Source organism: Cryptotermes secundus, unplaced genomic scaffold, assembly GCF_002891405.2.
Source record: "Cryptotermes secundus unplaced genomic scaffold, Csec_1.0 scaffold42, whole genome shotgun sequence".
NCBI classification, from domain to species: Eukaryota; Metazoa; Arthropoda; class Insecta; order Blattodea; family Kalotermitidae; genus Cryptotermes; species Cryptotermes secundus.
Window position 1 is genome coordinate 619,577 of NW_019720161.1, and position 27,225 is coordinate 646,801.

At 40.5% G+C, this 27,225-nt stretch overlaps 1 protein-coding gene across 3 annotated transcripts in view; it reads left to right on the forward strand.

Moving 5' to 3' along the window:
• Positions 1-27,225, forward strand: part of LOC111866921 — a 503,991-nt gene that overhangs the window by 307,320 nt on the left and 169,446 nt on the right. For all 3 annotated transcript variants that reach the window (XM_023856294.2, XM_023856311.2, XM_023856303.1), the window contains 7 exons: positions 6,357-6,449; positions 11,621-11,738; positions 15,352-15,451; positions 15,539-15,637; positions 15,983-16,099; positions 17,054-17,295; positions 19,555-19,693. In XM_023856294.2, coding sequence (XP_023712062.1) covers positions 6,357-6,449; positions 11,621-11,738; positions 15,352-15,451; positions 15,539-15,637; positions 15,983-16,099; positions 17,054-17,295; positions 19,555-19,693 — 908 coding nt within the window. The remainder of the gene's footprint in view (positions 1-6,356; positions 6,450-11,620; positions 11,739-15,351; positions 15,452-15,538; positions 15,638-15,982; positions 16,100-17,053; positions 17,296-19,554; positions 19,694-27,225) is intronic.

Below are 27,225 nucleotides of genomic sequence, written 5' to 3' on the forward strand. Positions count from 1 at the left end.
TACAAACATCACAACTGGTTTTGACGTCATTCTGAATGCCGGTATGCCTATTTCAGTCTCTGATACTTCCAATAAATGTGTCAGATCGTTTCCGAGTCTGACATGCTGTGAAGGTCAGATCGTCACAGGATCGTATCCAGTGGCGGGGCAGGTTTTTGCTATTAAGAGTGTACTGCTACTATGTATTACATTTTAATTTAATTTCACATACGTTTATTAAAACTGCTGCATTGTAGAGTGTTTGTAGTAGTGACAGTAATTGGTTTTGTTCATCCTTGGTTTGAAGATTTAAAACCGAAGAAACCGAGCGGTTTGGCATATTGAAGGTCTTGGGTTCTAATCCCGGTCGGGACACCGGCTGTCTTTACTGAGATTTTTCTTTGGCTTCCTTATTCCTTGCGGTAGATACAATTATGGACTTCTTAGGCATTATGCATCGTCCTGTTTTTTCTATTTAAAAGCAGCGTTTCGGATACTGGGCTCTGCCTCAGTCCTAAGGAAAAATATACTTACAATTTCTTTACTAGAGTCCGTCACAACACAACAGTATAAAGGTGAAGGCTAAAATTAGCCTGGCTACAAGTTTCGGCTCATAAAGTCATCATCAGGCACACACATGATTACCATGGTAATGGTAAATGCGATGGTAAAGCTGGATACTTGATAATACATTATAAAATACAGGGCCACTATAAATGATGCATTCGTTTTTAAGACGCTATATTTTCCAAAGCATTACACATACAAATATGACTGATATATAAAAAGAACCATAAACTCACCAAGTTTTCTTCACACTCTACAAATGTTCTATGTGTGCCCCTTGGGTCACACGACACACGTCCAGGCGGTAGTCGAGCTCGTTCCACACATTTTGTAGCATCGTCCTGTCAATGGTCATCACTGCATCATCGATGCGTTCCCTCAGCTCTACTAGTGTTCTTGGCAGTGGGGGGTATGTAAACACTATCCTTAATGTACCCCCAAAGGAAGAAGTCACAAGGCGTTAGATCAGGTGATCTGGGTGGCCAAGTGAACAGAACTACGTCATCCTCACCAACACGCCCAATCCAGCGTGTCCTTACATTGCCGATACCACCGCAAAATGCTTTGTTTACATGGCGGTTCTTTTCCGTACCCTCTTTTGAATGTGCGTTGCACTGCTATAACAGACGAACATCTCGCATATTCCAACAAACAAAAACTCTTTTCTTGCTTTGTCGACATTTTGTAAAGGCACTGAACTCGTGCTGCCAACTGGTGTACACAATACAAACTTGGTGAGTTTACGGTTCCTTTTAGATATCAATCATTTTGTACGTATAATACGTTGGAAAATATAGCGATTTGAAAACGAATGAATCATTTGTAGTAGTCCTGTACATAGCATAAAAGTACAATGAACTATAAACTTATCAAAATGAAAGTTATGACATAAAATAAGGTTAAAATATACTTTTTCTTTGTTGCTAGTGGGTGGGAGGGGGCACGCGGTAGCGTAGTTGGTTGAGGGGTTATGCTACAAGCCGGAAGGTCGCGGGTTCAAGTCCCGATGAGGTCATTGGATTTTTTCAATTGACCTAATCCTTCCAGCCGCACTATGGCCCTGGGGTTCACTCATCTTCTAACAGAAATGAATACCAGGAATTAATTAAATAATTTTCATGGGGAGTAAAGCGCGGCCGGCGCGTAAGGCTGACAACCTTACCGCCATCTTTGAGCCGACTGTCTAGATAATGTGGGAACCTCAACGTCTCACAACCCCATGGGCCTTCATGGCTTGGTACAGGGATAGTTTTACCTTTTACTTTTTTACTAGTGGGGTGGGACTAAGTCCCTCGTACTGCGGCCACTTCTGGCCTATTGTACCAGCTCCAGATGATAGGCGAAGGTGATTGTGGCGCAATCGATGAAATGAAGATTGACAGGGGAAACCGAAGTACTCGGAGAAATCCTGCCCTAGCGCCACTGTGTCCACTACAAATCCCACTTGACCAGACCCGGGATCGAACCCGGGCTGCCGCGGTGGGAAGGCAGCGACTAACCGCTTGAGCTACGGCGCGGCCCTTAAAATATACTTAGTTTGGCCCAATCGATAGAGCAGACACGATCTCCAGTTTCCGAAACATTGTTTTTAAAGAAAAAACAGGATGATGGATAACGTACAAAAAGTCAATAATTTTATTAATACGAGTACATCGTAACAAACTTTAAGATTTTACTTCAGGTAGTGGGGGGTGTAGTCCAGCTTGGTCCACTCGGCACGGCGGCCAGTAATTGGCCTATTGTACCTGCCCCGGGTGATGATGATAATGGAGAATTTGGTGGAATGAAGATTGGCAGGGGAAACTGAAGTACTCGGAGAATACCTGCCCCAGCCCCACTTTGTCCACCACCGATCCCACTTGACCAGACTCGGGATCGAACCCGGGCCGCCGCGGTGGGAATCCAGCGACTAACCGCTTGTGCTATGGCGCGGACTTTGTTTCCGGTTCATTACGTATCACCACGCAATTGCAGCGCCATGAAATGAACCTCAAGAAGAAACAGTGAAGCTCTGCTAGCTAAGTCCAGGCCTACGAATTCCATTATACCCTATTTAAGCTTCCTTACTTAGACAAAGCAACATACACTTTACGAACAAATGAGTTCTTAATGTCACAAATAAACCTCAAGATCTCATCATTGAACTTTTCCATCATCTTAACTCCACGTCTGTGTTTGACGTAGATTTAAATTAATTGAAGAGGTCGCCCTAATGCTTTGTGTATTGGAGTACCGAGCGCGAATGTAAATAGAGGGGACCTTGTAATACGAAGCACTACATTTCATGCAACCCCTAACATTCTGAATTCGGTACTTGACGTGCTGAAATAGTAGGTAACTATATATGCCAACTGTCTGCTGTTAGTCTCTTCAGAAACTGTCAGAATCAACTGTTTAAACGTGAACCTTGTTTGCAGCTGCTCCGCCATTATCCCACACCCTCAATCAGTCTCCCCCTGTGTAAGTGCAGTTTCCTCCCAGCTGCCTCCTATTGCTGTGATCGTTGCATCTGATTAGGATCTGACTGTAATCGTGCCCACAGGAGCTTGCTTCTGATTGCCTAGTTTATTTCCTTCCTCCGTGCCGCAGGGTTAGGCCTCACATTTGAATTAATGTAACCAACATTGATCCGTATAAGATTTGAGGTTTTCACGGCCACGACTATGAAGAATGTCTTTTGGGATGTGGCGTCTTGTAGATATTGTGTGAACTGACGTTTCGGAGGAAAGTATCGCCTTCATCATCAGGGTAGAAAGACATGCGAGCGAAGAACCAGCGTCAGCAGCCACCACACAAAATCTGCACGGCGTCACACCCCAGAAGACGGCATTTTTCAAGTTTCTTTCCGATCTTCTTTCGTCATGTCTCGGGTTGCAACCACCTGCTCAGGCAATACGTTCCTCCGAAACGTCTCTTCACACAATATATTCACTGCGATACATCCCAGAAGACGGCATTATTCAACATTGATCCGTACTTTCGATAATGTATTTGACGTTGTAACACGGTTGCGGCATTTTAGTTTATTGTATTTACGTACTGAATTAACAATTAAAATTCTTTAGTGCCAATATTTTCTCGGGCAATCAGTAGTTTCATTGTTGAGTTAGAAACCTGGCGGAGGCATCTGAAACATTTTCATTCCACATCGACATAGCTGATGTCTCTAGAAGACTACAGCATTTATCTTACGTAATATCCTCTTATTTACTTTTGTATTGTGATTGTTTTAATGTGCTCGACAACGGGGAATGCACGAGATTGATGATATTTGACATTGAAGTGCAAGAGGAGAATATTTGAATGTAAGAGAGAGAGAGAGGGAAGAACCCGAAGTTGGAGAAAATTCAATAATGGAGATGTTCATAATAAATACTGCTAAGCAAATGTTATGAGGGTTGTCATATCATGAAGAAGTTGGGTTTACTGTAGATCAGGCATGTCCAGCTTCAGACAGGTTGTGATCGACTTTTTAGTGTCAAAACTGCCCGTGATCTACCACCCTCTCCAATCGCCGTGCGTCGCTTTAAGCAAAAATATTAGTAAAAATAACACGACACGTGATGTTTGTTGTAAAAGCAATTAGTAACTGGGCTGTGTCTGATGTCTGTAGCTTCATCCAGTTGGGGGGAGACAGTAACACAATTGGAAACATCTTTCAGTAACTGTTCAGCTATTTCTCCACATATCATTTCTATTCACCGCACAGTGGTGTTTCCTGATAATTGAAGATCTTGAATAGTAGCTATGATCTCTTTCTTACCTTTAAATCCTTCAGAAAGATTAACAGCTAGTTCAAGAAAACACTTTTTTACAAATTCCCCTTCAGTGAAGGGTTTGCATTTTTTAACGATCAGATTGCTGATCTTGTCCGATGATTTGGTTGCATTGTTAGAAAGTGACCTTTATTTTTCCATCAGTTGTTGTTGAGCAGCTAATTTCGATTTAAGTCCTTTGAGCTTAAGTTTACGAATTTCACTTTTGGGTGGAAAATCAGCACCACACTTATTGCTATGGAGAGCATTATAATGTGTTCCAGATTGCCCTTTTTTTGGCAAGGATACTGAGGCGTTGCATTTGCCACTATATTGAGGTAACTGTTTTATCTAACACATGCACACAGACGCTTTCGAAATTAACAAAATAAGAGCTACATAAGCTACATAAGAACAGAAAAATAGGAATGACTAATACGTATTTTCCCTTCAAAATCTGAATATAATCATAATATATTGCAAGTGAATTGACATGCTTTTCACGTATTATTTCCCATAGGCCTGTGAGATCGACCAAAGCGATCGACGCGTTGGACATGACTGCTGTAGATAATATAACGTGTTAACCCGTTAAAGCATTCGGTTCATGTAGATACTTTAAAGAACTCAGTTCGTACCTCACAGGAAACACATTCCGTCTCCGCTACAAAGCCCAACCGGTTGATGCTGTTAAGGGAAACAATACCTGTTTATTGTGAGAGTCATACGGAACACACAAATACATTTTTTGTGGATACAATGAACAATTTTGCAGTGCCAAACTAGGTGGTACATATAGTAACCACTGTAAGCGTTAACAGAGATAGGACGAAATCTAGGAATTAATCAGTGATCTATCTATCATTATTATTATTATTATTATTATTATTATTATTATTATTATTATTATTGGAGGGGGTGGGTTTCCCCATGCACCGCGACTAATAGTCTATTGTACGCCCCCCTTTTATATTCTACAAGTCGCCATACCCTACCGATACTGGTGCGTGCTATCAGCCCTGTTCAGCCAGCGAGGTCGGCCCTCGGTACCCGATACTTCCCCCATCTACCAGAGGCATTGGAAACTACTTGGGCGGGAAACTTTTTGCCTATAGAGACATGAGGATATTTTACGACACGGGACCCACGACTTAAAGTCCCTCCCGGAGGACTTGTTCCCTGAATTTTTCCGCCCTTAAAAATTCCACGACCTCCGCCGGGTTTGAACCCGCGTATCTTCAGTCATGAGGTGGGAACGTTACCCCTAGACTACAGAGGCCGCTATCTCTCTCCCTATCTATCTATATCTGTCTGTCTATAGCTGTACAGTCCATTTGTTGGACCTTGGCCGCTATTTCAGTTTCATCGGTAGGACCCCATGGACAAGTGATTAGCCTGTCGCAAGGCCGCTACTTACACACAGAACAACACAAACACAGAATGAACGCGTACAGACTCCATGTCTTGAGTGGGATTCGAACCCACAATCCCAGTCTTCGACCGAGCGAAGACAGTTCATGCCTTAGACCGAGCGGCCACTCTGATCGGCTTGATCAGTGATCAAGGGGTAATAAATAACAAACGTGCTTTCAAAATTCAACCTCCGGGTTAACATTTAATAGACCCATCTCAGTCGGTATATAGAGACTAGGCTGCGGGTTAGGAGCCCAAATATTCAGAGGTTGAATTCTCGGAAGGAGAAAGCCATTTTCCGCTCCGTGACAGGGTCCTTACTGGTAATGGAGCCCCACTCAGCCTCCTATTCAGCGGATACCAAGGACTTATTTCCCAAGGGTAAGGCCAACAGGTCTTGAACCGGATCACTCACATTCTTCTAATGTAGAGATTGAGAATAGGTGGAGCTATACTTGTACTCCTCCATACGTCTATATTGTGTTGTGCTTATTTAACCACAGGGACAGGTTTACACTTGCGTTTATCCCTGATACTACTGTGCGCTGAGACGATGTGTCAGGCTAGAATTGAAACGCAGGACATTCTGTCCAAATTTATGTTGAAAATGTGCCTTTCTGACACTGTATATTTCGTTTGCAGATGCGGCGACAAAACAGGAAGTAGAACTGACGTCACCGAAGAGCATCGCGGAATTGCCCGAGAAATTGCTTATGTCTGGAATCCAACTGCCTGGTAGGTTCAGGTACTTAATTACTACCCTCGAACGACGAGAAGGTGAGGTAATTAACATTGCCCCACTGTGTACTGTAAAATCTGAGAATATTTACGTGCAGGTCTTACCGTTGCAGTTGCTACATCTCAGTTGGGTGTCCCTAAATGAAGAGTAGAATGCTCAAGATCTGACAGTGCTACCAACCATTTGCTCCACCTTCTCTTCGTTATAGGCTAATAATTACCTCCCTGCAGCCCCTCTTCAAAAGCTAATAGGTGTTAAGTTATTCATTTCGTGCACCGAAATTTATGGAATTCGAGGATCCATTCACAGGTCCCTCTCCTGAGCCAGATGAATCCAGTCCATATGATCCAACCACATTTCTTTCAGATTAATTTTAATATTATCCTTCCACCATTATTGTCACCGTAGTGGTATCATCTGTCTCTTCCGCCAAAGTTCTGTATATATTCATTCCTCTTCTCTCCCATGCATTCTACATTCCCTGAACATCTCATCTTCCTTGACTTGATGATTGTAGTTATATTTGTGCAAAGAGTTAAGTTATGAAGCTCCTTATTATGCAGTTTCCTCCGGCTTCCTGTTATTTAATCCGTCTTGGGTTAGAAAATTCTTATTGCTGTGTTCTCAAACGCCGTCAGTCTTCCCGCAATCTTAAGAGACCAAGTTTCACACACATACAAAACTACAGGCAAAATTATGGCTTTATGCATCATAATTTTTACGTTTTCAGACATCAGACGAGAAAACAAATGTTTTTGAAGAGGGTGGGAGTAAGCAATACACGAATTCAATCTGCTGTTAATTACCTTCTGAATCAGATTTTGAACTATTACTGGCGAGACATCAGCATACTGTCACGTGATAGAGTGTGACTATAGAAACGGTCTGGTTTGGTAATTGGGTTTATTGGCCACTTACAGATCGTAGCTCCAACTATAGCGTTACCTCTAATTCACACACTGGAGTTCATTACAGAATGGACTGAGTCTTCTCGGTCTGCCAAGTTTTCACCAGCCGTTGCCTGGTGATGGCTTCCAGAGACGGCCGTTCCCCTCCTTTGCGTTCCCGAAATAACCCCGTGTCTCAGCTACCAGCTACAGCAACAACTTAGAAGTACTGAACTGCAGCAGTCCACCAACTCATTCACCAGCCAACTCATTCCACTCCGCTTCACTGCACTAACTTAAAGTCAGAGTCAGAGCTGCTTTACAACGGGCGGTTAACCGCCAGTCCGTCTTGGCGTCAAGCTCCTTGAGACTCACGACCAGTTTATCCATTCGAACCGTAGGAACATCGAGAAAGGGCTGCTCTTTTCGTTCATTAAGCGCACTTGGAGTCGCTCGGGATTCGAGCCGAGGCCCCCTGTCGAGAAACCAGCGCGTAACCCTTGTAGGAGCAGCGTTAATGCGCGATATAAGAGCATAAATATTTTGCAAGTAGCGACAATGGCGTTGGATTGCGAGTGGAGATATTTTGTACTACAAAAGAACTGAAGTGCCTGTCTTGTTTGTTTTGAGATGGAAGAGCACGTGTAATCAACTCTCATGTAGGCAGTGAAACCATGAAAGTGTGACTACAAGGCATAAAGTGCTTACTTTCTGATTTCAAGAAAGAATAGAAGCGATCTCTGTTTGTGGATATGTGAAATATTGACTAAGAGAAATTTATAAATGTTACTACAGTCCGTGTTTCTTGACCTTGCCTCTCTTAGAGAATGCGCAGTGGGTTTAGTCGAGTCCATCAACCGAGGTAAGAATTGCGGGGAGTGTATGGTTGTGACAGGGGCTTAGTTACAGTGCTTCATACTGTGCTACAAGTCGGAAGATTGCCGGTTCGATTCCCGATGAGGTTATTAGATTTTTCAGTTTACGTAATCCAGCCGCGCTGTGACCCTGGGGTCGGCTCAGCCTCTAATAGAAATGAGTACCAGGAATCTTCCTGCGGGTAAAGGTCGGCCGGCGCGTAAGTCTGACAACCTCACCGTCATCTGTGAGCCGATTGTCTAGAGAAAATATGGGAGCCTCGACGTCCTGCTACATGGATAGCCTTTACAGAAGTGTATAATGATGTTGGTAACTCGGCCTATGTGACGTCGAAGTGAATAAAGGAAGTGGACATGGTCTATCTAGAAGTAACCATGCCAACTGGAGATGTTATGTCGGGCACTTTGCTGGAGGGGCTGAGGAAAAGCACGAAACACCACAGTCAGGATGGCCGGTTTACGTAGCTTCCTCCTGAATTTCTGTGTTGGTGTGAAACTTGGTCTTTGACGTTAAGGGAGGAATATAAACTGAGGGTGTTTGAGAACAGGGTGCTGAGGAGAATATTTGGACTGAAGAGGGATGAAGTGACAGGAGGGTGGAGAAAGCTGCATAACGAGGAGCTTCACAACTTGTACTCTTCTCCAAGTATAATTAGAATGATCAAGTGAAGGAGGATGAGATGGGAAGGGCACGTAGAACGAATAGGAGAGAAGAGAAATGCATATAGGGTATTGATGAGAAAGCCAGAAGGAAAGAGACCACTGGGAAGACCAAGAAGTAGGTGGGCGGACAATATTAATATGGATCTTAGAGAGATAGGGTGAGATGGTATGGGTTGGATTGATCTGGCTCAGGATAGGGACCAGTGGAGGGCTGTTACGGTAATGAACCTTCGGGTTCCATAAAATGCAGGGACATTTTTAAGTAGCTGCAGAATTGGCGGCTCCTCCAGAAGGGCTCGGCTCCACGAGTAAGTAAGTTTCCTCCTGAATACCCGTCAGAAGCGTTACCGGTTGAGCCAGCTGGCCCGGTCAATTTGTTATCGATTGGAATTGGCCTTTAGGTGAAGTGTTAATGACCGTCTCGCTACATGAACATTCATTACTCCTTCGCATAATTCACCAGATCGGAGTTATTGTTAGGTATGCAGAAGCTGTGTCCCCCCTGATCGTACTCAGAACTCATGCATCTGTGGCTTTTCTGCGCTGTCATCTGTTCTTATATCCAGTTATGTACTCTTCTAAAGACAATACATATCGTTTTACATCATTAACCGATCATACGTTATGGAAACTGTACTCAAATATTGACATTGTTAGTGGAAACAATAAATTTGTATTGCAGCAGGTACTGAAGCGGTACTGTGTGTAGTAAGGGTCCCTGTTCCACGCATGCGCAAGGTCAGGATCCCCGTGGGAAGCAGAATTCCAATACACAGCATTCACGATTGCCTCTCAGCGAATAATGAGAATTGATTCCGTGTACTTGTTCCGCTTTACCCTACCCGCCCACACAGACAAGTCTTTAAATACGAAACCAGCAGTGTAATATAGTGTGTATCAAAATATAGGATACATTCCCCCCCGTTAATTTCATTCAATTTCTTTGCGACCCAGCCAGTCGAATGAAGTGATAACTATTCTTACTTGTATTCAGGACGTTTCCGATTCGAATCTAGGCCGAAACGCCGACTATCTTCGCTGAGGGCTTCCTTAGTCCTTCATTCAAACGTGGGATTGTACAGCGTTTGTTTCCTTCCAAATCGTTTCAGTTAATCAGTCATTAATAGCAATACTGTTCGACGTCATGTAGCCCAAATTACTAACAGCGACGTGAAGTAATGTAAATGTGGAGTTATTGCTGGGCTTAATTAAGCATCACCATTCTTGACCGCTTCACTAGATGGAAGTGAGTGGTCAGCTTCACGCTCCTGTCTCTTCACCTCGAGAGAAACCGCCCCTGGTACCCATTGTATAGGCGGGGTGGCCCCCGGAGACGGTCTGGACGCTGTGGAATAAAGACAGATCTCTTGCCTCTGCCTCATACCTAATTAAAATAAGTATTTTGGCCGGGAAACCGATTATCTTGACAGTTTTCCGTGATTTTTTTCGGTTCCTCCAAGGAAATGTATGAAATAGTATATGAAGTTATGCTACGACGCCTCCCTCCACCGGTTTTCCGGTATATCATTCGTTAAACATGTGACCATTGGACGCTGTACAGTCGAAGCTACTTACATCGTCTGGAGAGACTGAGAAAAAGCAGGAAATATGTCAGGATAGTTGGTATCCTACCGAGATTTAAACCGGGTACCTCCCTTCCTGTTAGCCCTTGAGAGCACATGCTCGATATGTTCGTGCTCCTGAGACTACAGTAACTGATGTTAAGAGTTGGCAATTTGGGTCAGTAGGTGACGTTCCTGTATAAGCCAATGTAATTGGCATGAAGCTAGCAACGCTTCATATCGATCGTCTCTCGCCGAAAAGGGACGCAGTGGAAGTTGTTCTGATATTATCATCAATTAAAATTTGCATATGATTTGCTCTTTTGTCCACGAGAGTTAAAGGACCAGAAAATTAACCTCTCAATTTAAGTGGGAACAGAAATTTCAACAGTGTAACAGCGTCTAGCTTTGACATGAATTACGGGTTCTTCTTTTTACTCATTTTACTGTAAGCATCTTCTACCATTCGTCTTAGGAGTGTGTCTGTAGCTATGCTTGTAAAATCTTTTTAAGTGGATGATGTTTGCCCTTACTTTGCAATGTTAATTTTGTCAGATTTAGAAGTACTTTTCTAAGCGACCAGAAGGTGACTGTGACTGATTTGTAAAGTGTAGTCACGAGTCATGTGTTAAAGCGTCCACTAAATCCGATTACCAGTCTAGACCGCGTCTGTAGTCACTTCATCATGACCTTTACACCAGCTCGGATGCGTCGTCCTTTATCTTGATTTATACGTGTAATTATTCAGCCCTTCTGGCATCTTTCAATCAAGAATTAATTAATTAATTAATTAATTAAACTTATAGCCGTGTGGCAGGATTACTTGGGCGGGGGATCAGCGCAGATCAACCCCTGCATGGGACAGAACAGAAGAATGGACATATATGTATTCATGTTCAGAGCCGTGTTCGAACCCGTGACTGTCGTATTCGAGCATTCCAAGAACCCACAGCTACTGTGATTCGACATGTAGTTGATTTGATGTCATTAAATACCCACTAATTTCTTACCGGGCTCAGCGACGCATTGCGCAATTCATGTAACGTAAATGTTACATTACCGGGTCGGGAGGTGGGGGGAGTGCCCTTACTGGTTCCACTAGACGTGGTTTTGAGATAAGGCAAGTAGCTTTATCGTATGATGTAACAGTACGCATTTACGTGTCTTCTCATGTTTACAGGTACCTGCGACCTAAAAGGACGTCCGTTGGTCATATTCGATGCCACAAACGTCGCAAAAGCTTCCCTCGACAGCCACCAGATCGCGTCCGTGCTGTTGTACTACGCTTCATTGCCGAGGTATTAATCCTTACATTGCCGTCACCATTTACATGTGTTATCAAGGACGCAGCATAGTGTTATGTGGCAGGCAGACTGCAGTAAGGGAAATCTTCGAATAAAATTTGAGCCTTAGGAATATGCAGGTGGATTTTGGTTTGCAGAAACATTTTACTGAAAGCATGAAACTCCTTAACTCCATATACCTATGGTCTAGTGGTCAGAGTTACTGGATACAGATCCAGCAGTCCGGGTTCGATTCCCGGCTGTACTAGATTTTCTGAGAAGTAGTGGGTCTGGAACGGAGTCAGTTCAGTCTCGTGAGAATAACTGAGGAGCTACTTGGATGGAAAAGTAGCGGCTCCGGTCTAGAAAACCGAGATTAAAGGCCGTGGGGATCCGTTGTGCTGACCACGCGACACCCTCTATCCACAAAACTTGGTACTAACTTTGCCGACAAGTGGCGGTCGCTCGGTTGGTTTAATCACGGAGTCTTTTTAACTAAATAACTCCATGGAGATGAGCCCTTCTTGAGAAATCGCCAGTCGCTCAGCTACTCAAGAACTTCCAGGCATGTTATGGAATCCCAAGGTTTAATAATTTGTTCACAAGAACCCGCCACTGGTCTCTATTGAAAGCGAGATGAATCCAGTTCATACCACCCCATCCTATTTCTCTAAGAACCATTTTAATTTTATCCTCCCATCGACGTCTAGGTTTTCCTGTTGGCCTTCTGCATTTCCCACCAATACTCTATATGCATTCCTATTTTTTCCCCATGCGTGCTACATGCCGTGCTCATGTCGTCCTCCTTGACTTGATCATTCTAATTATATTTTGTGAAGAAAACAAGTTATGGACTCCTCATGATGCAGTTTTTACTAACCTCCTACTATTTCATCCATCCTTCGTCCGAATATTCTCAGCACCCTGTTCTCATACACCCTCAGTCTATGTTCCTCCCTTAATGTCAGAGACCAAGTTTCACACCCATATAATAAAACTATGCTACAAATTTAGTTTCACATGTTCCAGTTTTTGCTTTTTAGACAGCAGACGAAGACAAAATCTTAAATGAATGGTAGGAGGCATTACCTGAATTAAGTCTGCTCTTAATTTCGTCTCGAACTCATAACTTTCTTAAGAATACTAACATAACAGACCCCCAACATTTCTGAATGATTCAGAGAAAAATAAGAGTGTTGAATATTTCCATTAATCGCATAACTTGCAAATAATGGGTATTGTCTGCCAGCAAAGTTTACCGACAAGTCAGAGGAATGCATTGTCTCCATTTTCATTGTTGAAATGCAAGTCACCTAAGCGCCCGAGTGCTTTACTGTGCATACAGCTTATTTAGCTTACACTTCGAAGCAGAAAGAGTGAGGCAACGTCTGTAAACTTGTACCACACTACACGGCGTCATTCCCAGATGGCAGTATTATTCCTAATCACCGTTGTGAGAACCTCAGATTTCACGATTTGCAAATACATTTTTTTGTGTTGCAACTAGTTAAAAATCTTCATTTTCAGTTTCAGCATTTCAAATAGCACATATTTTTAACAAGAGAGGGGAGAAAATTTCTCTTGAGTTTCCCTTTTTATGAGTGAAAGTTCTGTTGAGATGTAGAGACTGTCAGAAGTTTAAACAAACATGGCCTTTGTAATTAACACGTTTCGTAATTGTACTCGACAGTCAGGAAGAGCAGTCACAGTTGTACATCAGTCAAGAAGCAGAAGGTCCTTGTTAAGTTTTCTCATTAGTCATGAATCCCCCCACCCCTTGTATATCATTGCCTTGTCGTGTAACGGACTCAAAAATGTCAATTTGCTCTGAAGGATTTATCCCAGTTACAGGAAGCAAATTGAATGTACGGACTAACAAATCAATAACTCATGTCTGTAAACACCTGTGCATCTGTTCAGTGTATGACGCTACAGTATCGATGTCTGGAAATCGAAATATTCTTTAAGATGGATCCTCAAGGACACCAGAGGCCCTTGATATCCATCTTCGATATGGCAGGATGTAATACATTTGTAAAGGTCAGTGGGTGCAGGGCTGTCGAAATAAACAGGATTAACTTGTGTGTGTGTGTGTGTGTATGTGACTTTGTATGTCTCTTTGTGCCTGTGTGTTTCTGTGTATGTGCAAGTCTAGTTACCTCTCTCTCTGTGCACATGTGTCTCTGTGTAAATTTTATGTCTGTGTGTGTTTATGTATATCTGTGTGTCTTAATGTAAATAATTTACATATTCTTTGGGGAATAGATCCTGTTGTGTGTATCAGTATATGAGTTTTATCCAGCAACAGAACAATCAAATAACTCACTTCCACATTTGTGTCAGCTGAGTTTATTCAACAGTTTATTTAACTTGGTACAGCTGTGCAACTGATAACAGTTACATTACAGTATTTTATGATTTTATGTAGTGTATCAACCTGATGATGGCTTCTGAGAGGCAAAACATGTTGTGAGAGGGAAGAAACATGCTGCCATGTTGAGTAGCTGTACCATAAGTTAAATAAACTCAGCTGACACAAATGTGGAAGTGCTTATTTATTTGATTGTTGTGTTGACAGATATATAAAAACGATACATTTATATTTGTAAAGTTTGTGAAAATACTAAGTTTTTCTCTTGAGCCTTCCAAGCCCATATTTGTTTGAAAACAGTCCAAATAAAAAAAAAAAGCTGGCCTAGTTCATAAACGCCAACTGTAAACTGGTTCCTACCCACATTTGATGTATTTTGCTGTTTGTCCACATCGCCTTCTGATGACAAGCTCCTCTGCAGTCTTGTTAGTAAAGATTTATGTTGGAATTAAATGTTCTGATGTTTGAAAGTGTTGCAAGTGTTAGCAGTATGTCACATCTCTTCAGACATAAGAAAAACAGATGTCTTGAAGCCTCAAAGCACTTGTTTGTTGAAGTATCAACATGCCTAAGTCTCTCTTTGCACTTTGCAATATTTCCCAATGTGATTATCCACTGAAGTGGAACTGTAATGTCAGAGAGAACAGAACAATAATTCAAAACACATAGAAAACATAAATACCAAAAAGAATAATAAGCCAGCTGTAGAGTAAATAACAAACAAAAGGAAGAATTTGTATTATGTTATGTAGGGAGTATGTCTGATATTAAGTCATGTGGGAAAGAATAGTTGGTGGTAAGGGTGTAGGGAGGAGAAAGACTGCAATAAAGGAAAATGAAGGAGAACACTCGAAAATATCACATTCTAGAAGACATTAAGATTAATATTTGCTAATGTGAGAATGTCAGGTTCCACACTTCTGTTCCAATCCATAGAAACACTTATAGGAATGAAGTTTAGATTCATACTGCAGTCTTCTTGATTACAACTTTGTATTTTAGTCTTGTAGGTGAGTTTTCTATTGTTTCAGAGAAAAATACTGCCTCCATGTAAATTGTCCATCCTGAAGATGGAGAGAGCATATTCCTCCAAAGTGTTGGTACATAACAGTGTCTTAACACAGAAGAGCAGAATATGGGTCTCCATTTTTGTGATCAGGTTCTAGATGAGATAATATTAAAATGAATCTAGAATTGTAAAAAAAAAAATCCTGTGAAGTAATTCTTATTTATAATGTTTTATATTTTCATTTACAGGTCAGAGAAATTAAAGGATGGTTTTGCTGTGTTGGTCCTCTCTGCTGAGCCTGAAGAGACAGCACTTGACCTTCTGGATAAAGCTCTATCTCTTGTGGAAGTAAGTTGTTGAGATTTGTCACTGCAGTTACCATTGTATTGCATCTTGCTTGTTCCCTCTGCTGAAATGTATTGCCGTGTTTTGTAGGTACACATGAAGATTGGCCGCGTGCTCCTCTGGCAGCCGACTTCGGTCACTGACAGACTGCAGCAGAGATACAGTGTGTTGGGGACCAGTGGCCTCAAGGTACAAGTCTCTCTCTCAGTCCAAATACCCCATGGTCCTAAGAGTGAAAGGTTGCATACCTCTTTTCCTCAAGAGTGAAACATTACATACCCCTTAGTCTCAAGTTGAAACTTCATATGAAATATAGTGTTTTGTGGGAACTATAAAACAGCTTTTAAAACGGTGTTTCAATGAACTTCACATTGTAAACCATTAGGGGTTAATGATTGTTTATATTAAGTTACAGGTAAAGTTGTATGCTTCCTTTTATTCATCTGGCCAGAAATTTGTGATATTTTCAGAAATATACATTTTCTGCTGAGTAAGATATGATATTCTGTTAAAACAGATCTGTTTCTCTTGTAGTGTCATGTCGTAACCGATGAGAGAGACTTGCATCAATACATTTCAGAAGATCAGGCTCCTGTGAATTGTGGGGGACGCTTGTCTCATGATCAGTTAGAGTGGGTTGAATTTTACAAGGTAGGTTGAATTTGATACTAGTGTTTTGCTTTCTTATGTCCATTGGCGATTCATGGATTACGCAGCACCTGAGTGTGAGTGTTTCTGACCGCTGTGTCACAGTAAACATCTTTCATCCTTTGTCTTTTGTTCTTTCGGACGCTACGTTTTGCAAACTGAATCTGTATCTGTTGTTAGTATAAGGAGGGAAATGTTCCATTAGAAAAAGCCTGTGTCAATCCCTGGACCATTTATTGATAGCTCAGATTTGACACTAGGGGCATCGGACTCTTCCATCTGAGTGTGCACTCACATTGCACTCACTGTAGTTCAGCATTATATGGAAATGAGTGCCCAGCCACCTCACCTTAAGTCAGACATTTGTCTGTACTCATTGAATAAAAGACTCCACTGATTCCGAAGCCATCTGATCAGAGTCCATCACTTTTTAGGCATTTTTTACAAAGTAAAATAGAACATCTTATATGGAGGTCACATTTTTTTGTTTGTCTCTCTGTGTTTAACTTAGTATGAGCATTTAAACTGCTAAAAATGGACCTTTCTTTAATTTCGTGTCTGAGGTTTCCTCTAAAATATTGTTGGGCAATTCCAGTTTCCAAATATATTGACCCATATTAAAGCCCACTCTTCTGAGACAGACCTAACTCACTAACATCCAGTGCTGAGATTAAGAATACATGAAGATATACTTCCACCTGCCATACTCCTTCACAGAGCGGTGCTTAATCAGCCGTGGCGGTAACTTTACATATACCATAAGTGGATTAACAGATCACAAGTAAATTTAATAAACTGCAAAGGATGTCATTGGTAATATTGTGTACTGTGTTATGGACTATACCTTTCTCAGTCTTGTTACTGACAGTTATCCAGATAGCAAAGATCCTCATTGCAAACCCTTGATCTTTTGGAAAAAGAGAATTGAGGATGAAGCTGTGTATGTACGTTCACCAGGAAGTGGAGCCCTTCCTTGCACAGTGCCACATGTGTGGCCGCCGTCTAGTGGCCATCATGTCAGAGCTGAGGTCCATGGAGGGCCAGAGCCAAGTGACGCGGCGCCAGCTCCACCACCAACACCGGGCACTAACCCGGGCCCTCAATGACCCTGATCTTCAACGTCTTCGCCGTGAAGGAAAGGACACTCTCACTAGACTCGAGGAGAGGGCCCAGTGGTTACCAACCAGTGAGGATGTCAGGTCAGTGCTATCACATATCAGTATGTCTATTCTGAGGTTATATTGTAGCATCCTGTTGCACATTGTTTATTAATTAACAAATATCTCTTGATATTCCGTGTTACATACAACACTCATCTAACAATTTGTTTAGAAGTTACTACATGTATGGAGTGTTGCTTGTAAGATGCAACATCGGCAATATTTATTAACAAATATCTATTCTGTTTGTACTGCTTACAGAACTTAACAGGTTCGAATCCTAATTGGGATGGCAGGTTTCTGACATTTTTGTTCAGTCTCTCCAGTAGAATGCCAAGACACAGTCATATGGGCCATGACTGTTTCCTTCCAAATTTTTACTTGTTTACTATCCCTCATCTTATTTCCTTTTGACAGTGTGCAAACTATTTAATTGAGTAGATCTTCTTTATAAGAATGTAATTTTTATGTTCCCTGTCCCAAACCATGAATCTGTTAGAGAACAGCAAAAAATGAAACTTTCTCTGCACCTTTTGCTGACATGTGTAGAAGCCATAGCTGTTGCAGTGTTGTGCAAGTATAGTGAGTTTTTGGACGCAATTTAAATTCTTATTTCCAATCTCCTTTTTTAAATTATTAATAAACTTCAGTACTTTTTATTCCTTCTTAAAGTTTTAGTCACTATGCTACTGTATATTATGATATTGACAAAGAAAACAAACATTTTCACGAAGAAGAATGGGAACTCATGCTTTTATAATCAAAGAATTAAATTATATTCATGGTACCTGTGTTATACGTTTCTAAAATGCCCGCATGACAAGGATACCAACTTATTTTCCACTGTTGAAAGCACTGTCCAAACTCTTGGTATCATGTATTTGTGATGTCCACTCAATTTAAGACAAATTATATATATCTAGACTGCTGATATGGATCATTGGTGAATGAGAACACATTCAGTGATAGCCTGAGGGTTCATTTGCTCATTTTTGCTTGGCTGTCAAATATTAATAGGAGCTTACCACAGTCAGTTTGTGTTACTGAGTTTGCTTTCCAAAACTTAGCTGTCTGTGTGATACTTGTTGGTCCCAGCATTATTTCATTCTGGCTCTGTTTGTGTCTCTCTTTGCCATGTCTTTACATCCCCATTCATCATTGTATCACCCACAAGGGGAAAGAAACTGTTGCCTTGTGTTGGGGTGCTGCAGGGTATAGCTTCATTCACCAGATGTTGTGGGTCATTTTACATCATCTGTGAGAGAAAAGTTGAAGCTAAACACTTCCTTCCTCCAAGGTATCATGTGATGCACTATATCAGAAGCCTGTAGCTAGATTTAGAACAGACAGCTAAAAAGCTGTAGATCAACATCAGCCAGACTTTCAGATCTGTGTGACATAATGAAGTGCAACTGAGGCCAATAAGTCTTTGTCATAAATAACTGATTCACTCATACCATGAAGTGTTCATTAAGAAAATTATATTTCCATTTGTTTCAGTCAAAGTAATGAAATGTTTCTTTGCCTTGTAGTTTTCAATGCATGTATGGCTTAATATAATTTTATATAATGTATTCCTTTCTTTCCCTTATTTACTTATATATTTATTTATTTTAGTGTATATTTAATGATGCTATGAGCAGCAGCAGCTTGAGCTATATAGTATCGAATGATTTAATAATTAATGAATAATTAATTTGAATGGATGCAGAAGGAAGTGGTTATGTCCTAAATTGAGGTATTATTATGGAATTTTCCTGGTGGGGCTGATGAAAACTACAAGAATTCTCGTAGGAAAGCTCATATCCTTGCATAAATTTGAACCAGTGACTCCACAAACAGAAGTCAGAAACATTACTGCTTGAGCCAACTTACGTGGTCTTTACTTGCTAGTAAGTGTAGTGGTACTCACTGCTGTCATGTATGTTCACTGTATTTAAGGTTACTTATTGTTTCATTTATTATATAACTTACATTATTTATGATCGAACAGAATTGTAAAATATATATGTAATATAAATTGGAAGTAGAGTAGGTAGCTGCCCTAGACTATTTTCAGGTCTCTTTCAGTATCTGCCTGAAAGAACTTAATGCAATTTATTTATAATAGCTATTTTGCATTCAAGAATAAAATTTATTTATGATAGACATTTTGTGTTCCTGTTGTGACAGAAATTTGTCTGATGAGATGAGATTATCATACATTCCTAAATTGTTAGGCAAAGTATCTTTACGTACAGTGCTTTTTCTCTTATGTATACTGTGAGAGATGTAACTACAGGGTGTTCTGACTCGTAGGCTGTCTTCTGAGAGAGCACAGCGTCTCTTTATTGAGGTAGATCGTGCTGCTCACCGATTGGAACAGTTGGCAGAAGGACGTCGGGAGCGACTGCGAGATCTGGCTAGGGTGCGTGCTTTGGAGGATGAGACAGCCCAGGTAAGTAGCTAACTTTCATGTACCACAGCATTATAAAAAAAATTGTGACTTCTTGATGTGTGCATACAAAACGTAAATTGATGTCGTCTCTTCATTAGTACCCCTGCCATTGGTATTAGAAGAGGACAAGTATTAGGAGACTAGGAAAAAAAGTATTGTACCCTGATGATGGAGGTAGCAAGTTCCTTCAAAATTTTTTTAACCACCTATGAGGCTACATAATGTCATAACTCAGAAGACTGCAGCTGAAATTTACGGTGTGATTATACTGGACATTGTCCATTATATGCGATATGTTGGACACACTTGGTATTTTGAAAGATCTTAGGGAGGGAAGGAATTCAGGCTTCATGTAACTGATCATTGCATTGACAAGTGAAGTTGTGAAGTCAGGTACTGTGGCACATTCTTACCAACATTTTCTGCCACAATCTTGAGCATAGAAGAGTATGTAAGTATGGAAATAATTGTATGGATCAGGGCACAGGATCCACATGGATTTGAGCTGAAATGAATTGTTATTAGAATCCACAGCATAGCTTTATGGGCAGTTATATAATAAAATTTGAATATTCTCAAGAAAATGATTATTAGTCTGTGTACCAAAGAATTATTTTGCCTTGTATTTTTCAGTGCATGTATGATGTAATGTCCTTTTATATGATGTTGCCATTCTTCTGATGTATTCTTTTCTTTACTACTTTTATTTATTTTTTATGATTTATTTAAACATTGCTGTCAGCTCAGATTATAGAATAAAATATGATTGGATTCTAAACAATGAACCGAATGAATGTGGAAGGAAATGGTTGTAGCCTGTATGAAGTACTATCCTGGCGTTCACCTGGATGGGCTGGAGGAAAGCTACAAAGAAAAAAAACTCCATCAGACTAGTGTGTAACCAGTTACTTCATAAATACTAGTTTGAAGGGTTGCCACTTGATCTAGTTTGCTTGATCATTCTTTCCCAGTAATGGTATTGGTCATAGCTGCCATAAAATGCATTCACTGCCAATAGTGTGGCACTAGTATGAAGGAGAGATACATAAGTGAAGCACAGCTGATCTGGAAATTAAGGGATTATAGAGCAAAGAACAAATAATTTAGTGACTCATAAAACATCTATAAACTTGTCCCTGTGCTTGATAATCAAGTGGCCAACATTCTATGTTCTTAATACCTCAGAACGTGTTCGGAAGCTCTTTCTTCCGCCTTCAGAGTTGACATAATCAGCTCATGTAATCAGTGGCACGGGCAGAATGTTGTACTGGATAGAATACGGGGACAGAATTATAATTAAGGTGCAGGTATTCAGATTAGCGATTTAGTTGTCTAGTAACTTGCCTCTGTTTCTCATGCAAGTAGGTCTAACCCATGGGAGGTGTTCACATGAATTTCACTGAAGGTCAGTCACTGTAATAGCAGAAGCAACACGATTCCATGCCGCCTCCCATCATCACATCCTCATGTTACTCTCTCATCTTCTCAAATTTCCTAAAGTTTCGTTACCAAAATTTTGTATGCATTCCTGGTCACCCCCATCTTAGACAGCACACCATGGTCTTCAGACGTTTTTAAGGCAATGAAAATTTAAATTGTGGTTTTCTTGTTTGTGACACCATGTTGTCTTGTAAGCAGTTATAATTGATGTGGAAGAACATTTTGCCTCCCTCTTCAGGGTAGAAGTGAGCTCTGAAGATGGATATAGCATGTTCTTCTGGAAGTTGGTACAATAATTAAAGGATAAAATATGTCATAATCCAGAAGACTGCAGTTTCTCTTATGATACAAAATTGCAAAACAAAACATTTCTGTGTTCTGATCATCACTGTTGTTAAAAATGGATGGTATTATAACAGTCTGTGGCCACTTATACTTCAATAGTTAGTTCCAGTGTTTTGAAGGAAAATCCTCCTTCCAGCTTCATAGTAAACTGAAGTAGTTCAGTTTCCTTTTCAAGGTTTGAAGATTTAGATGGCCACCCTTGTTGATTTTTCCCTGTTGCTTGAATGCTGTTACCAGTTTTTCTTAACCTCCCACTCCTTGTTTCCACCCTTAAGGAATGGTGTTTGTGAGTTACAGAGGTTATTTCAGTTTATTGTATTATAGTCCTACATGTGTTCCAGTATTAGACAGTTTTGAATACCGTGTATGCTCAAGACATCAGTTTTAAAAGTTTTATTTTTAGAAAGCATTGAACTGCATATGGGTATTTTTATAATCGTTCCTAGTGGAAGGATAAATGAATGTTGGGCGTCTGTATGCAGTTGTTTAGTGAAAGTAAATTATAGCCTTCAAATAGGCTATTAATATGAGATGCTAGAATGTGATAACCAAACTTATGTGTGCTTGAGTTGCTGGAATATGCAACTAAGAATGGTTGCATTAGATACAGGTGCTCATAAACTGACAAAATATGAATCAAAACATTCCATCTTCACTCATGAATTCTTTAAGATATATCCTATATTAGGTAATTTGGTTTTACAAGTAATATCCAGGGATTCATAAAGCATTGTAAAGTAATTAAGTAAGGTAAATATGTGTAAAGAAATAACTGTAGTTTAGTTAAATTCATTCTATCATCCTTATGACATTTTTTAATATTTCTGTGATTTTATTGCCCAGAGCAGATAAAACGAATGCATAATATGGAGGTTATCTTGTATGTGAAGATTGCAGCTTTCTGGATTGTAATGCCATGTAGTTTGGAGATACTCCAAAGTTTTGAAGGAACATACCACATCCACTTTGTGGTCTGAAGAGTAAGCCAATTAAGAAATTAGCAAAAACAGACAAAGTTTTAACCTTGAAATTGGAGGTGACATGTTCTTCAAAAATGTTGAGCTTTCTCTGAAGTATGTGGTGCTCCAGTCCTGAACGTGACAATCTTCAAGGGTAACATATCTTGTAGCCCGCTTTTAGTAGTTTACTGCTTGGATTATGCCTCAGCACTGAAGATGGTGTTGATATGCTCCTCCGAAACATTGTTTTCTGTCTGAACAACATTGTATTATAACCCAGAAGGCATGCTCTTTGTAATCAGCACTGCAAGAAATCCATATCCAGCTTGTCTTATATTTGTCTGTTGATCCATTTTCATGTGTTGTCATTGAAACGAATTGTTTAATTTTGATGAAGTTAGATAACTAAAATTTATTGGAAAAGTAGTTTTCGTTCATTTCTGTTCGGTACTCGTAACCTCTACAGTTATTTTGAGGCACTATGCTATAAGTCGCAAGCCGGAAGGTTCAAATCCCGATGAGGTAATTGGATTTTTTTTTCAATTTACCTAATCCTTCCAGCTGCACTCTTGCCTTGGGGTAGACTCAGCCTCTAACAGAAATGAGTACCAGGAATATTCTTGGGGGTAAAGGGCGACTTGTGTGTAGGGCTGACAACCTTGCCGCCATGTGTGAGCGGACTGTCTAGAGAAAATGTGAGCCTCGACATCGCACAACCCTGTGGGCCTACACACCCTGTTACAAGGATACCTTTGCTTTATTTTTACTAGACATTATCCATCAACATGTTTTTATTTAAAATTCAACGTTTCAGAGGCTGGATTCTGTCTCTGTCTTCAGGTGGAACCTACTCATTTCGGCCCCATGGACAGAGCTAGTCCCTATCTCCCATCCAGAATCACAGTAATTGTATTAATATACCATCATCACAAACTTTTAAATCTTACACACCTAATTTTTGTGTGTATAAAACCTAGCAATTATTTGTAAAGCAGGTTGCTGGAATGGCATGAACCTTTGTAGTTTCTTTTCCTGATTTCAGGATAAGACTTTCATATCATCTGTAAAGTTACTTAGCGGATGTGTGATGTTGATAAATAGTATTTGATTATAAAGTAGCATGGACCACTTTCATATAGCCCAAATCCATAAGTAATCGCTAATCAGTATGATCTCTGGTCAAATAAATTAGAGGAATGCCATTATGCAGATAGGCTGATCATGTTTAGGTTTACCGAGAAATATGATTACTTGGAGACACACCCACATAAATTTCTCTGCTTCAGGCCACCTATACTACTTTGCTGTAATCATGCAGTTCTGTAAGGCAGTTTAATGTAAGCGGCAGTCCGAGGAATTGAAGGAAGCTAAATGTCTGTAGAAATTAATCAGTTAATTTAATATTAAATAGATAGAAGACATTCAAAAATGATAAGTAACAATAGGTTTACATACAGACTAAATGATTGATTGATTGATTGATTTATTTTGTCACTGTAGATCATTGTACATGATATATGACAAGTCAAGTTAATTCTGAATATTAACAGTTTGATATATAAGTAGATTAAAATTACAATAGTTACAATTTTTTACTGCTGATTACAATTTAGAATTAGTTAGATATTCTTATTTGTGGAGAATTTGATGGAATGAAAATATACCCACATTGGAAGGTGAAAATATTCTCATTGTTATTTGCCACCTGGGTATTGGAGTGTACTGTGTCCATCTGCGCTATTTTGTGGGACACTGGGTTTGAGGTTAGGGAATCAGCTGCAGTTTAAATGTGACTGAGAACAAAACACTTTCTGATATCTTGACACTTGCAAGTGAGGGAAGCCTATGGAGGATCAGAAAAGTGTATTATCTTATTTTTGACCAGAAGTGGACACTAGGACTGATAGGAAGAATGGGTAGTGACATGTTAAGAAAACAGCCTTATTTAGGGCCACAGAGAGCTATTTTGATAATATTTTCATGTCCATAGTGCCTGTTTGACAGTGCCAGTCACCAGTCCCACTCCTTCCCCAAAAGGATTGTTGGGCCAGAAGCTATACATGTGCATAACATTTCCCACCCTACTTGTATCCTGAAGATGGACACAGTATGTACCTCCGAAGAATCTCCACTGTTGGAAACCGTTGTCATGGCTGGGCTGATGAAGACACAGTAGGCTGGAAAAGACTTAAGCGGATGCTGTGGCTATTTGTGGAGATTAGCGGTGGTGATGTAACTGCTTGTAATTATGAGTCTTGTGTATACGTAGTCATTAAATCCATTCAGCAATCCGAACCCCTGCTTACACCACACTCCTAACACGTGACAGTATGATGAATGAGAAAGGATTTCGAAGGAAGCTGTCGCGGTATTTGCCTGAAGGGATTGAAGAAAATTGGTAAGAATCTCGGGACCGAAATTCGAATCGATGGCCTCCCAAATACAAGGTTAGAGCGTTACTGCTAAGTCAACTCGCTCGGGGATGGAAGATAAGTTTACTCTTTCTGTTTACATATACAAGGTGAGTTGGAAGAGATCTGAATTTATGAAACAGAAAGTAAATGAGGTACAGTAAATGCATTTACATTGTATTTCAGTCTACCCCACGAATTTTACGTCACTTTTGCAGTGAGTGTTCCGGCCGAGTTTCGAACCGGCATCTTCCGAAATCAAAAGCTTTTTTTTTGCTTGAGCCAACTTGCTCAGTGATGAACTGTTTTTATGTATGTGTGTGTACTCTGATAAATGACGTTAGAACCCGGCCACAATGAATCTTTCATCGTCGATAAAAAAAAAGATCTTAAATGCACAGGTTTGCACTGCATGAGCCTTTTGGTTCAACTTTCTTTCAGTTTCGTGGTATTCAGATTTCTTCGTCACCTTACGCCCACCAACGGTAGGTAACCTAGTGCTCTGTCATTGTGGTACAAATCCTAAACAGGCCTGTTGAATGTATTCCTGTTTCGTTCGTGATGTCCTGATTAAATTAATAATAGTCGTAAGCGGTAAGGACACCTACAAGTAGGTGCAACTAGCAACTGGAGTAAAAGGAGAAACAATTCGAGATGTACAGCCTTTACTAGCCTGGAGTACTGCAGCTTTAATTAATAACAAAAAGAGAATAACGAAAGTAACCACTCCCTGACCCCAGGAACAATGTGCGACTCATTAGCGTAGCACGAGTGTCGATTACTTGGCAACGGTCCCACAATATCTGCAATTTGTATCGTATCAATCACCCGATTAAGTGTCCAGAGTTCTACCTGGTCTCATTGCTACCAGTTGACAGTGCGAACAAATGGATATGACACGCCTTTTTTGCACAGAAGTAACAGTTCAAAGATGTTACGACAGTGGATTCTTACGGGTTTAGAATTCAGTCCAGAATTATTGTTGGATTTTAAGAGTTGTTGAATTTATATTGTGAGCGAAAAAAATCACATAGTCGTTTGTGGGTGCTGGATAATGTTATACGTTCATTGTTTCAGGATTTAGCGCGTTCGTTCACGTTTATCATGCGCCATTTTTTCAAACATTGCTTGCTTCTGTTTTTTCTCGAGGGAATATTGTGATTATGAAAATATCGATCGAGCTTTTAAAAGTGAATTGCTTTTGCCATGGCAGCTTTTGCTTAATTGTAATTGTAGAATCCGGATAGTTCATATATTTAAACGTATATGTATATATTATAGAGCCGGGCTAGCGTAGTCTGTATAGCGACTTTCTATGGGCTGGACGACTAGGAGGATCGGAGTTCGAGACCCGAAGGGGTCAAGAATTTTCTCTTGACGTCGTTCAGACCGGCTCTGGGACTCACCCAGTCTCCTATCGAATGGGTACCGGGGATGAAACGGTCTGGGCTTGAAGCTGACCACTCACCTCCAACTAGTGCCGAGGTCAAGGAAATGTGGATCTATAATCCACTCCCCCATACGCCTTCATAGCGTTGTGCTTAATTAATTAAGCACAGGGATAACTTTACAGTTTACCTTTATGTATGCCTTATACTATAGTGCTGTGTTACACAGCCAGTGCTTGTACATGACTCTATAGATTACATATGCATTTCACTTGCCGGACTGCAAGTTTCGACGTTTAGGGGCCATCAGACCCATGTATAGCCACCAAATTATTGTGTTCGTGCGTCCCATTTGGACGATGCAGCGTTGTTGAAATTTAAGGGCTCTCTTATCGTCGACAATTGCTTAAACTGAACTGGCCGCTAAATTGCTGGTGGTCCTCTCCAGTACAGTGATTTCTTGGTTCTTTTCTGCTACAAAGCCCAACCGGTTAATGCTGTTTAAGGGAACAGTCGCTGTTTATTGTGAGAACCATACGGAACACACAAATAATATAGAGATTCTGTTCGTACCTCACAGGAAACACACTACATCTCCGCTACAAAGCCCAACCGGTTAATGCTGTTTAAGGGAACAGTCGCTGTTTATTGTGAGAACCATGCGGAACACACAAATAACACTTTGTGGGCAGAATGCAGAGTTTTAGTATGGTAAAACGGGTGCTATAAAGGTGAAAAGACAATGAGAACTTCGTGCGGCCCTTGAAATGGAACATATGGGAAATAAATCAATTTAAAGTTTACAGGAGAATTGTAGCAAATTTACTGATTTCATGTACCCGGTTCGAAGTAATGTTCAAGGAAGAAATCGATTTGAAACGTGGAAGACAATTATTTGTAGGAAGTCCACGGGCTCTACATGACGCCTGCGAAGCAAAATTCGAGAAAGAATTCGAAGAGTAGTTTCAAAATAAAACGCAGAACATTCT